The following is a 12588-nucleotide window of genomic DNA, read 5'->3' as shown; positions in this document are numbered from 1 at the left end:
TATATAAATTCATATTGTGGAAAAAATACAAAGCATTGGTTTTTGCTACAGCATTTGTAAAGAGAAAATATTAACTTTATTAACACGTTTGATATTATGTTAATAGCAGTTGTATGTTATGTTAAATAACATAAAGTGCTTCTCTAACATAATTTAATCACTATTTGTTTGGGTTTGAGGCCAGACAGACAGGCCCATTAAATTTTAACAAAGGACCAAGTTTCAGGACATTCATCCCGGGGTCAACAAGCGTCAACGCCAGCCAGACGGTCAAGTGAAAGTTTTCTGCTAGTCGCATTTCAAGAGCAGTTGCGGCCAGACATGAACAAGCGCAACAACGTGAGTGCCGCCGCACACAAAGGAATAATTGAGATGCAATTAAAGTGAACATTTTTTACAGATTCGGCTGCCGCCAGAGGTGAATCGGCTGCTATATGTGCGCAATTTACCATATAAAATAACATCTGACGAAATGTACGATATTTTCGGTAAATTTGGTGCCATCCGTCAAATACGCGTGTAAGTGACTTGAACGTAAACTAAATTGAAGCATTTAATTAATAGCATTTGTAATTGCAATCATTAACAGTGGCAATACGCCGGAGACAAGGGGCACTGCGTTCGTTGTCTACGAGGACATTTTCGATGCCAAAAACGCATGCGACCATTTATCCGGCTTTAATGTGTGCAATCGCTATCTGGTCGTTCTCTATTACCAGTCCAACAAGGCCTTCAAGCGCGTGGATGTGGACAAAAAGCAGGAGGAGCTCAACAACATAAAATCCAAGTACAATTTAAAAACACCGGAAGCACCTTAGAAGCTGTTGTGCTGTGAGGTTGCGGGACTGCCAGTCGCCGCCGGATCATATGGTTCATTGAACTTTCCACATGCACTTCTATGTGCATATAGGTCTTAAAGCAAGCCAATTTTACAAAATTTTAACAATGCTCAAAACTGCGTAAACAATTTGTATTTTTGTACAACCATTTTGCTAGCTATTTGTCGAGTTTTAAAATAATTTCCATCATCATTCGTAACAACATTGAACATCATCATCAATCATCCACCATGTATCATGCCAATGTTTGGCACTTCAAGACACTTATTCAGCTTGAAGTTCCGACAATTGGCAATCATAGAACACATTAAAACAACTCTCATCAATATAACAAGCAAGTAAAAGTAAAAATAAAAAAAAAATTGTAAAACTCACATTCGATTGTTTGGGGTTGGAGGAGGCTTAACAATCAATGAAATTACAGATTTCATTTAAAAGTCGCAATTTAAATTTAATCACATCTTATGGACAACTATCTCACAGTTAAATATTAACCAGCAATAACATCTCCCATATATTATCGCACTTGGAAGCATATAGCACCCAATGTGCGCCCTCAGTCAGAGAACTCTTTGCTCTCGGTTTCATCTGGGGATTGTGTCTTCTCAGCAGCCGCTGCTGCTGCCTCCTGGTATTGCGCATAGGTATTTTGCTGCTTTTCCAGCATACGCTGCTTGGCCAGCTCCCGGAGCTCCTCTTTAGCTACTTCGGCGATCTTTTGACGCAATGCTTCAACTTTACGCCTCTTTTCACATTTTTGCAGTTCCTTTTCCCGAAACTTTTCAGTTATTTGTTTTGGAGGGTTTGCCGGCTTTGTTGGTTTATCTTCGTGCACCTTTTGGTGACGAATCAATGCAGCCTCCTGACGGAAATGGGTGCCGCAAGTCTTGCAGGCATACGGCTTCTCGCCCGTGTGTATCCATTCGTGTTGCTTAAGAGATTGTGAGTTGGCAAAGCGACGAGCACAGAAGCGACACTCAAAGTCCTTGACCTTCTCATGGACGCTCTTGTAATGTCGCTTCATGTTGCCCAAATTGTTAAAGGCTTGATTGCAGCCAGGGCAGAAATGCATGCCCTCCTTCTGCACAAGCTTTACTTGCGTTGCTGCATTGGAGGGCATTAAGACGGCGGGAATGGGATTCACAACGGTACCTGCCAATTGCGCAATGTCCACACGTTCGACACGACGCGGATCCCGTGGTATTGTAGCCACTGACTCGGCGCACACTTTCAATAGCTGGTCCGCAGCATCCTCATTTTTCGCCAGAGAAACAGATGCTTCACTGAAAGTCTGTTCAGCGGTTGGGTTTGAGCTACTGAGTTCCACTTGGCGCTGGCGGTAGGTCTCAATGGCACGATCAACACTCTTCTCGTGTATCTTCAGATGCTTGGTTAAGCTCTCTGTATACAAGAACTTCTTGCCGCACACCTTGCACTCGCAGCGCTTTTCGCCGGTGTGCGTCATCTCATGGATTTTGCATGCATGCGATTTCCCAAATGTCTTGCCGCAGTATTGACACGCATAATTTCGAACTTTCTCGTGCACGATCTTCACATGATTATCCAGCGCCCGCTTCGTGTGTGTAGCATGATCACAGATCTGGCACTTGAACATTTTCTCCTGTGTGTGCGTGAGAATGTGTTTGCTCCACTCTTGTCGCGTGGTTTTGCCGACACCACAATATGGGCACACATAGTTCTTGATGCCTGCGTGCCGCAGCAGATGGTTTTTAAGCGCGCTATTTATGTGAAAACCCTTGCCGCATATATTACACGGATAGGGCAGCTGCTGCCCGGTGTGCTTGTACATGTGTTTCTTAAGTGCGACTGGGCAGCGAAATAGCATACCGCACTCGGTGCACGGCTGCTCTGCCCGCGGCACACTTGCGCGCGACAAGTTGTGTACCTTTTTTAAATGAATTGTCAGCAGTCGCATGCGTGGGAACAGCAGCTTACAGTCCTCGACAGTGCAGGGAATTTCAGCGGCGCTTTTCGTGTGCGCATAGTCCACATGCAGGCGCAGTGCTGCCGCTGTCGTAAAGCCCTTCTTGCAGTTCTCCACCTGGCACTGAAAGGGCAACAGTTCGTTATGGTGCTTTACGTGCTCATCGTAGTTGACTTGCTTCTTAAATTTCTGCTGGCATACATGGCAGGTGATAATGCGGTGAAGATGGCGTTCAGCTGCGGGAATGCGCTTTCGTTTTGTCTTTAAGTTGGCCAGCCTCTGACACGTTGCTTCGCTATCCGTTTCGCTGTTCTGGTCTAGCAGGCGCTGAGCCAAGGGAACATCATCGTCGCTAAGGCTGGACTCCGATGAACAGTCGCTTGAAATTCGTTTAACAGCCTTGGTTTCCTTGTCAACGTTTTCCAGCATTTTAAAGACTTCCTCTTCGTTGTCAATCATCTCTAATTTATGACTTAGCAGGGGATCGAACTCATTGCTTGGCTGCTCATCCTTGGACACGAGTGCGGACTCGTTGCTGGCCACTGGCAGCGGTTCGTAAATGTCAACTGTGTTGACATCAACGATGAGTTTGCTGGCTACCATTTGCTTAAAGCGCTGCACTGAGGCTACACAGAGCTGCTGAAAATCATGGAGGTCGTTTAATCTGGCGAAGCAACTGGAACAGAGATATCTGGGATAGCCGTCTTGGGGATCCACCAACAAGGACGTGCATACTGTAAATGTCTTTGCAAGATCTGGCAATAAGAACAGGTCATAAACTGTACTGCTCTCGACATATTCTAGGCAAACGCGGCATATTGAATCAACAGAGTACAGTGTGTTTGTACTCATTCCAGAATATCAAGATTTTAAAGAATAAACAATTCCCAAATTGATTTGCACAATTATTAAAAGCGTTTATAGTGATGTACAAATACAAAGATCAAGCAAAACACAGTATCGATAAGGGCAATGGCGTATGCCCTGGCGAAATATCGATTATTTGCGCACATGTATAGGAGTAGCTGCTTGAGTAACCGATACTTGTACTCGTTCTAGTTGGCTGACGAGTATACCAATTTTTTTCGTGTCAATATTATTTTTTTTTTGTTGCTGGAAACAACCGAAAAGCAAAAATTTTGTGAGCATATTAAATATACTTCAAATTGATCAAGCACGATGGACGTGGCGAGGACATACTCCATACACACGCTGTGTCGCATTTGCCTGAACCTCTTGCAGAACGACGCTGCCTACGATTTGTATCTGGTGCCTGGCCTAGCCAAAAAACTTTGCCTGTGCACCTCACTGTCTGTTGAGCAAAACGATGGCTTTCCGAAGAACCTGTGCACTAATTGCTATACCCGGCTTAACGATATGCACGATTTTCAAAAACTATGCGTGGACTCTGTACAAAAGTTTCAAGATATGGTCGCCAGCAACGCCTTCACATGTCAATCGAACTTTGACGTATTGGATCCAAGCGTCTCGGCGCACGACATGCCCAACGAGGATGAGGACCACATTAACTTTGATCCGCTGCTGAACCACAAAATGGAGCTAATCGAAAACGAAGAAGATGTGTTCAAGATGCTCGAGGATGTCGACAAGGAGGCCGAGGAGGTCGAAAAGGAAGTCAAAGAAGATAAAAGAGAGATCAAAGAGACCATTACAGTAAACATGTACAACGAGGACTCGTCTTCCATTGAGAGCGGCAACGACAACGACAGGGACGTAGACTTTGAGCCGAACAGCAGCGACGACGACATTCCCCTAGCACAGCGCATGCGGGGCAAAGCCAAAACCACCCGAGCAGCCAAGTCCAAGCCTAAAAAGAAGAAGCCCACTGACGGTGACGACGATATGGATTTCAGTACATCTTCATCGTCAGAAGAGGACTCCGACGAGGACGGTGAATCTGGCTCGAGGCGCGGATCAAAGGAAAAGCCCAAACGCAAGCGCATTCCAGCTGCCGAGCGGCACTTGCATCGCATCATCGATTGTCATATTTGCCATCAGAAGTTCAAGAAGGCGATTCGCTACGAGGAACATATGAAGTACCACAACGATCTGTTGCCATTCCAATGCAAAGTGGAGAGCTGCAAGAAAGGCTTCACCACCGCCAACGGTTTGCGCATACATGTTGATCACGCGCACACCGAGCTTTCAGAAGTGCATGCTTGCAGTGTTGAGGGCTGCGGCAAGACATTCCCACGCGTGCGTCTGCTTACCTTCCACATGAAGAAGGCGCACAACATTTCGAAGTCTGCGGCTCCATTGCGCGACTTCCCCTGCACAGAGTGCAACACCGTGTTCCGTTGTCCGACTGCGCTCAAAAAGCACATGTACAAGCACACGGGCGAGGAGCTTCCATATCCATGCAACATATGCGGCAAACGCTTCGTGATCAACAGCGCACTCAGGGATCACTTGATGCGGCACGCGGGCATTAAGAACCACGTATGCCCCTACTGTGGCGTGGGCAAGACCACGCGCCAAGAATGGAACGCCCACATTCTGACGCACACCAAGGAAAAGAAGTTCAAGTGCCGCCAGTGCGATCATGCCTCGCACAACAAACAGGCTCTGTCCAACCACGTCAAGGTGGTCCACATGAAGATCAAGAACTTTGCCTGCCAGTATTGCGGCAAGACCTTTGGAAAATCGCACGCCTGCAAAGTCCACGAGAGAACGCACACGGGCGAGAAGTGTTGTGAGTGCAAGATCTGCGGCAAGATATTCCTTTGCGAGAAGAGTTTAACGAAGCATTTGAAGACGCATGAAAAACGTGATCTGCCGCCAATCGAAACGCATCGTCCGCTTAACATTCCGCTGCCTGGTGTCCAAATACCCAGCCATATGCAGCCCGATGGAATGATGCCTCCAAATGTAGCCGATGATTTGCTAAAGGCTTGTGGCGGCGGGCCCGCGACAGGAGCAGCAGCAGCAAATAAACCGAAAAATTCACGGCGCGTTCAGCGTGTGGATATATCTCAGCTGGCAGGTACCTCTGTTAATCCAATACCATCGGTATCGGTGCCATCCTGGTCGCCCCAGGTCAACTTTACCAAGAAGGAGGGCCAACACATTTGTCCCGGCTGTGGTCGAGGCTTCAACAATATTGGCAATATGAAACTTCACTATAAGATAATACACGAGAAGGTGAAGGATTTTGCTTGCCGCTTCTGTCCCAAGCGTTTTTCAAAGGCACAAATCTTGCGGCATCATGAATGGATCCATACCGGCGAGAAACCGTTTGAATGCAAGATTTGCGGCAAACATTTCCGGCAGGAGACGGCGCTAAAGAAGCATATTAAGACACACGACAAGCCCAATAGGCGCGTATATCCAGAGAAAGAAGAAGTGCAGCCTACCTTCCATAAGATCGAGCCGCGCGAGATCGATCGCGAGCCTAGAAATTACGATCAGTATCAGGATCCGGCCGCAGAGCGTGCTGCGGCCACAGCTGAGCTACTTGCCCATCAGATTGAGGAGAACGAGGCGAAGCGCAAAGCAGACATCGAACGACGGAAGATTCAAGAGGCAGCTTGCGAGCAGCTGAACAAGCTACAAAAGCAGCAGGAAATTGAGAAAGCGACCACGTCCTATGACGGCTACTATGCACAAAAGGCTCAAGCTGAGGGCCTCAGTGTGGACGCGCTTAAAATAGATCATGTTTAAATATCGGAACGGTGAGGATGAGACACTTTCAAAGCCCAGCAATATTTTATATATAGCTATAATTTTTTACAGCTCCTCAGTCTTATAAGAAACTATGATCTATACCCTCGAATTGCTCCATAATTGCTTATTGTGGCATGAACACAGTAACTCAATGTATTTTACAACAATATTAATTTTACCATACATTTATAAATACATATGTATTTTTGTTGTCTATGTACTGCATAGCATCTATTGCTTAATTAGAATAATGAAATTCATATAACGTACTTAAAACGTGTGTTCGTTTTGCTTTGCAATTTCTCCGAAAATGAATACTACCCTCAATCGTAGACACCTTATGCCGTAATAGGGTATTTTGTACCTTATATTTAAATACCCTTCCCCATCTTGGCACACACCTCATTTATGAGCTCGCAGTTATATACTCATACATACATATAAATTTAAAGCATTTCTAGTGATGCGCTTAGTTGTAACGAGTCAGCATTACACGAGTACTCGTTTAAGTAACCGATATCTAATAGTTTAATCCCTGAATAATCTGTGAAAAAAAACAACAGTAGCTCAAGGGTTAAATTGCACACACAAAATGAATGAGGAGAGGCAAATCTCCATTAACGAAATATGTCGCACTTGTTTATCAAAATTGCAACACGTTGCAGCCTATGATCTGTTTGTGGTTCCGGGTCTGGCCAAGAAGCTGTGTGTGTGCACTTCCCTCTCAGTGGAGCAACATGATGGGTTCCCAAAAAGCCTTTGCTCCAATTGCTACACCCGTCTAAACGATTTACATGATTTTCAGAAGCAATGCATGGACTCTCTTGATAAGTTGAGGGGCATGTTGGCCAACAACTACATTACAATCCACACCAACCAGGCTAACAGTTTTGCACCACAGGATGTTGATGTGGCTATCGAAGAAGAAGACCGCATTAACTTTGACCCGCTCCTAAATACAAAAATTGAGATAATTGAGAATGAGGAGGATGTTTTTAAAATGTTAGAAGATGTCGACAAAGAAGCGGAAGCAGAAGAGCCAGGCACGGAGTCCTCCTGTGAAAGCGAATACGAGAAAAATGACAACGATGTGGACTTCCAGGCGAATAGTAGCGACTCCGAAGATGCCAGGCCCCTGTCTCATCTACGAACTGCTGCTGTGGTAATACAAACAAATTCAACGGGCAGAAATATGGCTGATGATGAAGAGAATTCCTCTAGCTCTGAATCGGACATGGATAACGCAAATATATCTAAAGGCAAATCGAAGCGCAAGCGAATTTCTGCGACTGAGCGACCCATGCAACGTCTTATCGACTGTCACATTTGCCATCAAAAATTCAAGAAGGCAATTCGCTATGAGGAACACATGAAGCATCACAACGATCTTTTACCATTCCAGTGTACTGTGGAAACCTGCAAAAAGGGTTTTACGACTGCCGCAGGTCTGCGACATCATGTGGATCACGCTCACTCGGAACTCTGCGAACTCTACGCCTGCACTGTAGAGGGATGCGACAAGTCGTTTCCTCGCACTCGTATGCTCACGCATCACCAGAAGAAGGTTCACAACATTATCAAGCCTGAGATCCGTGACCATCCCTGCACGGAATGTGATAAAGTCTTCCGATGTCCGACGGCGCTTAAAAAACATATGTATAAGCATACTGGCGAGGAGCTGCCGATTTCCTGCAACATCTGCAACAAACGCTTTCACATCAACAGTGAACTTAGGGACCATCTATTGCGACATGCCGGCGTGAAAAACCATGTTTGTCCCTATTGCGGCGTGGGCAAAACAACGAGACAGGAGTGGAATAAACACATATTGACGCACACCAAGGAAAAACAGTTCCAATGCCGACAGTGCGATCATTCCTCCCACAACAAACAGGCTTTGGCCAATCATGTCAAAGTGGTTCATATGAAGATCAAGAACTTTGCCTGTCAGTATTGCGGCAAAACTTTCGGAAAATCGCACGCCTGCAAGATCCACGAAAGACTTCACACTGGCGAAAATTGCTGTGAGTGCAAGATCTGTGGTAAGATCTTCCTTTTTGAGAAGAGATTGACCAAACATTTAAAAATTCATGAGAAGCGCGAATTACCAGCGACTAATGCAAATGCACAGGTGGACGAGACAATTCAGAGTTATTCTAATGTTAACCAGGAGTCCAAAACACCGGTAGACGTAAAACCCGGGCCAGCGTCGTTTGCTAAACCGAAGAAGTCGCATAGAGTTGAGCGTGTTGATATATCTCAGCTGGCCGGAACCTCTGTTAATCCAATTTCATCAGTTTCTGTGCCTTCCTGGTCGCCACAAGTGAACTTCACCAAGAAAGAAGGCCAACACATTTGTCCAGGCTGTGGACGTGGCTTCAACCACATTGGCAATATGAAGCTACACTATAAGGTGATACACGAAAAGATCAAAGATTTCGCATGTCGCTTCTGCCCCAAGCGCTTTGGCAAGGCCCAATATCTGCGTCATCATGAATATACGCATACAGGCGAGAGGCCTTATGGCTGCAAGATATGCGATAAACACTTTAGCCATGGCTCATCGCTGCGAAAGCATATGATTTCACACAACAGACCACCAAAAATTCAAAAAGCTCCAAAAACCACAACTCAGAAAAAAGAGCATCAGAGGCCCAAAATCGAACTTAACAAACGTACCGCAAAGAATTATGAACAGTACCAGGATCCTGCTGCGGAACGGGCTGCAGCTACGGCAGAACTGTTTGCTCAGCAACTCGAGGAGAGCGAGGCCAAACGAAGAGCGGAAGCTAAAACTCGTAGGATTCAAGAAGCTGCATGTGAGCAGCTTCAGAAGCTGCAAAGGGAGCAGCTGATCGAAAAGATATCCCTTGATAGCTTTCAAGTGGAAAGGTCTGAGGCTGGTATAGGCGTGGATGCTCTCAAAATAGATCATGTTTAAACTCTCAAGATGCTACATTTTGCAATATTAGTTTGTAAGATCTTTATCTTAATTTATTGATAATTCTTAATATTCCTTTGATAAGTTACTGCAAGTTTCGAAATGGTTTAAATTGTTTCAGCTTAAGACATGCAATAAATGATAGCACGCACTATAACAAATATATAGTGCGATGTAAATACTAAACCCTTTTTATAACATTTTTAAATTATAATTTAAAATATAAGGTCTTTGGCAACATGGGCAAGGATTAACGGCATCTACTGTCGGTACACATATGCGAAGCAGTACCAGAAGATGAAAAAGGCGACTCTATTACTATATATATGAATAAGAATATTCAAGCCAATTTAATGGTTAAGTTTTTATATATTATTCATATTTAAATTTTCGGTCAAAAATTAAATTTTTGTTTCGCCATAAGAATTTCCAGAGCTACTCAATTCGAGCTCGCACATGTAACGAGTATTTGTGATTACTTCAACAAGTAACCGATACACGAATACCTCGTTCCTTTCATGGACGCGTATACATAGCTCTTTCCATCGAAAAATACATGAAATTTGTATTAATTTATAATCTTATTGGGAGCAACCAGCATAAGCAAAAGCAAAATGGACGAGGGGAGTGAATACTCCATACATTCGATTTGTCGTATTTGTTTGAACCACTTGCGAAACGACCCAGCCTACGACCTGTTTCTAGTCCCAGGTCTCGCTAAGAAACTTTGTGTGTGCACTTCACTCTCCGTGGAACAGCACGATGGGTTCCCCAAAAACCTTTGCACCACTTGCTACACCCGGCTCAACGACTTACACGGATTTCAGAAACAATGTGTAGACTCTGTACAGAAGTTTCAAGAAATGGTCGCCAGCAAATACTTCATACCCGTCATGGGTACTGTTGACAATGACGATGTAATGAATGCTGCGACACACGATATGGAAACGGAGGAGGATCGCATCAACTTTGACCCGCTCCTTAATACTAAAATAGAGGTTGTGGAGAATGAGGAGGATGTTTTTAAAATGTTGGATGATGTCGACAAAGAAGTTGAGGAGGTTGAGAAGAATCTTTCCAGTGACGGAAACGGAAACGACAATGACGATGATGATGATGCCCAATTCGAAGCAAACAGCAGTGACTCGGAGGACGCCATGCCCTTGTCTCGATTACGAAGTGCTACGAGGGCGTCGAAAGCGAAGGCTAAAAGCAAAACTGTGGTAGATGATGACGACTCCTCAAGCTTTGAGTGGGGCATCGACAATGACGACAAAAAAGACAAACCTAAAAGGAAACCAAAACGTAAACGCATTCCAAAAGCCGATGTGCAACTTGATGATCCCATTGACTGTCATATTTGTCATGAAAAATTTAAGAGCACGAATCTTTACGACGAGCACATGAAGCATCACAACGATCTATTGCCATTCCAGTGCACTGTGGAGTCCTGCAAGAAAGGTTTCACTACGTCGGGGGGCCTACGCCTCCATATGGACCACGCTCACTCAGAACTCTCTGAGGTGCACGCGTGCACTGTGGAGGGATGTGGCATGACGTTTCCTCGACCTGTTTTACTCACGTTCCATCTGAAAAGAGTACACAAGATTATAACATCTCGTGCACGAGATCATCCCTGCACGGAATGCGACAAAGTTTTCCGCTGTTCAACAGCTCTTAAGAAGCATATGTACAAGCATACTGGCGAGGAAAAGCCCATATCCTGTAACATCTGCAACAAACGGTTTCACATAAATAGTGAGCTCAAGGACCATCTCTTGCGCCATGCCGGCGTTAAAAACCATGTTTGTCCCTATTGTGGCGTTGGCAAAACAACGAGACAGGAGTGGAATAAACACATATTGACGCACACCAAGGAAAAACAGTTCCAATGCCGACAATGCGATCATTCCTCCCACAACAAGCAGGCTTTAGCCAACCATGTCAAGGTGGTTCATATGAAGATTAAGAACTATGCCTGTCAGTACTGCGGCAAGACTTTTGGCAAGTCGTATGCCTGTAAGGTCCACGAGAGAATCCACACTGGCGAAAACTGCTCCCAGTGCAAGATCTGTGGCAAGGTCTTGCTTTTCGAGAGGAGTTTAACAAAGCATTTAAAGCTTCATGAAAAGCGCGAATTAAGAGCATCAGCGACTACTGTTAAGCCGCAGGTCGAAGATGATGTGCAGAGCACTCAGAATCCGAGCCAGGAGTTGACTGACATGAAGCCCATAGCAATTGAGCAGACCAAGCCGAAGAATTCCCATAGGCTTGAGCGTGTAGATATATCCGAATTGGCCGGTACCTCTGTCAATCCCATATCTTCAGTCTCTGTGGCATCCTGGTCGCCACAAGTCAACTTCACAAAGAAAGAAGGTCAGCACATTTGCCCGGGATGTGGGCGTGGCTTCAACCACATTGGCAATATGAAACTTCACTATAAGATAATACACGAAAAGGTGAAGGATTTTGCTTGCCGCTTCTGTCCCAAGCGTTTTTCAAAGGCACAAATCTTACGGCATCATGAATGGATTCACACCGGAGAGAAGCCGTACGAATGCAAGATATGCGGCAAACATTTCCGACAGGAGCAAGTAATGAAAACGCATGTAAGAAAAGTGCACGAGAATCCGGCGAAACCTCGCAAAGAACCTAAGCCCCAAAAAGCTAGTACAGAAAAGAGACAGAAAATGAATCTCAATAAAAAACCGCCTAAGATTCTAGACGAGTACCAGGATCCGGCTGCAGAACGTGCCGCAGCAACAGCTGCACTGCTCGCGCAACAGATTCAGGAGAATGAGGCGAAGCGAAAGGCGGAGGAGGAAGCTCGAAAGATTCAAGAGGCCGCATGCGAGCAACTGCAGATGCTGCAAAAAGAACAGCTTATCGAGAAATTGTCCAGTGATAGCTTTCAGGTAAAGAAATTTGAAACCGGTATCAGCGTGGATGACCTCAAAAAGGATAATGCTTAAATAAACACGGTTAGATCTACTCGGTAGGATAACTAAATTGGTTGGCAAAGCAATATTATTGTTTGAAATATGCTTACGCTTTTATAACTTTGTAAATAACAGTAACTTAAGAATAATAATGTGCGTTTCAAATTAAACATTGTATTCATTTAATTGAAGATATTGAAATTAAACCTTATTGACTTAACTTGGATGTCGCTCACACAA

General features: G+C 44.8%; 5 protein-coding genes across 5 annotated transcripts; 4 read left to right on the top strand and 1 right to left on the bottom strand.

Annotated features, from left to right (window-relative positions):
• Nucleotides 1-18: 18 nt before the first annotated feature.
• Nucleotides 19-1213, top strand: Sf3b6 (splicing factor 3b subunit 6). Its single transcript, XM_002047270.4, has 3 exons — nt 19-339; nt 401-519; nt 590-1213. Exons 1-3 carry the CDS (start codon nt 322-324, stop codon nt 816-818), a joined length of 366 nt encoding a protein of 121 aa, XP_002047306.1. The 5' UTR covers nt 19-321; the 3' UTR covers nt 819-1213.
• LOC6623290 (zinc finger protein 714) lies at nt 988-3775 on the bottom strand. Its single transcript, XM_002047269.4, has one exon. It carries the CDS (start codon nt 3634-3636, stop codon nt 1396-1398), a length of 2241 nt encoding a protein of 746 aa, XP_002047305.2. The 5' UTR covers nt 3637-3775; the 3' UTR covers nt 988-1395.
• Nucleotides 3776-3835: 60 nt separating this feature from the next.
• Nucleotides 3836-6737, top strand: D19A. Its single transcript, XM_002047268.4, has 2 exons — nt 3836-6476; nt 6538-6737. Exon 1 carries the CDS (start codon nt 3964-3966, stop codon nt 6463-6465), a length of 2502 nt encoding a protein of 833 aa, XP_002047304.1. The 5' UTR covers nt 3836-3963; the 3' UTR covers nt 6466-6476; nt 6538-6737.
• Nucleotides 6738-7004: 267 nt separating this feature from the next.
• On the top strand, nt 7005-9595 carry LOC138911149 (zinc finger protein 791-like). Its single transcript, XM_070208618.1, has one exon. The coding sequence runs from the start codon at nt 7061-7063 to the stop codon at nt 9407-9409; it is 2349 nt and encodes a 782-aa protein (XP_070064719.1). The 5' UTR covers nt 7005-7060; the 3' UTR covers nt 9410-9595.
• A 314-nt stretch (nt 9596-9909) lies between these two features.
• On the top strand, nt 9910-12539 carry LOC6623210 (zinc finger protein 714). Its single transcript, XM_002047266.4, has one exon. It carries the CDS (start codon nt 10024-10026, stop codon nt 12379-12381), a length of 2358 nt encoding a protein of 785 aa, XP_002047302.4. The 5' UTR covers nt 9910-10023; the 3' UTR covers nt 12382-12539.
• The last annotated feature ends 49 nt before the right edge of the window (nt 12540-12588 follow it).

The sequence above is a fragment of the Drosophila virilis genome, chromosome 3 (genome assembly GCF_030788295.1).
Source record: "Drosophila virilis strain 15010-1051.87 chromosome 3, Dvir_AGI_RSII-ME, whole genome shotgun sequence".
Classification (NCBI taxonomy): Eukaryota; Metazoa; Arthropoda; class Insecta; order Diptera; family Drosophilidae; genus Drosophila; species Drosophila virilis.
This window is presented reverse-complemented; position numbering and strand designations above follow the sequence as displayed.

Bases quoted from the DNA above. Each gene is read 5' to 3' on its own strand.
- D19A (XM_002047268.4), top strand. From the start codon at position 3,964: ATGGACGTGGCGAGGACATACTCCATACACACGCTGTGTCGCATTTGC.
- LOC138911149 (XM_070208618.1), top strand. From the start codon at position 7,061: ATGAATGAGGAGAGGCAAATCTCCATTAACGAAATATGTCGCACTTGT.
- LOC6623290 (XM_002047269.4), bottom strand. From the start codon at position 3,636: ATGAGTACAAACACACTGTACTCTGTTGATTCAATATGCCGCGTTTGC.
- LOC6623210 (XM_002047266.4), top strand. From the start codon at position 10,024: ATGGACGAGGGGAGTGAATACTCCATACATTCGATTTGTCGTATTTGT.
- Sf3b6 (XM_002047270.4), top strand. The intron at 520-589 runs GTAAGTGACTTG...AATCATTAACAG, and splicing joins GCCATCCGTCAAATACGCGT to TGGCAATACGCCGGAGACAA.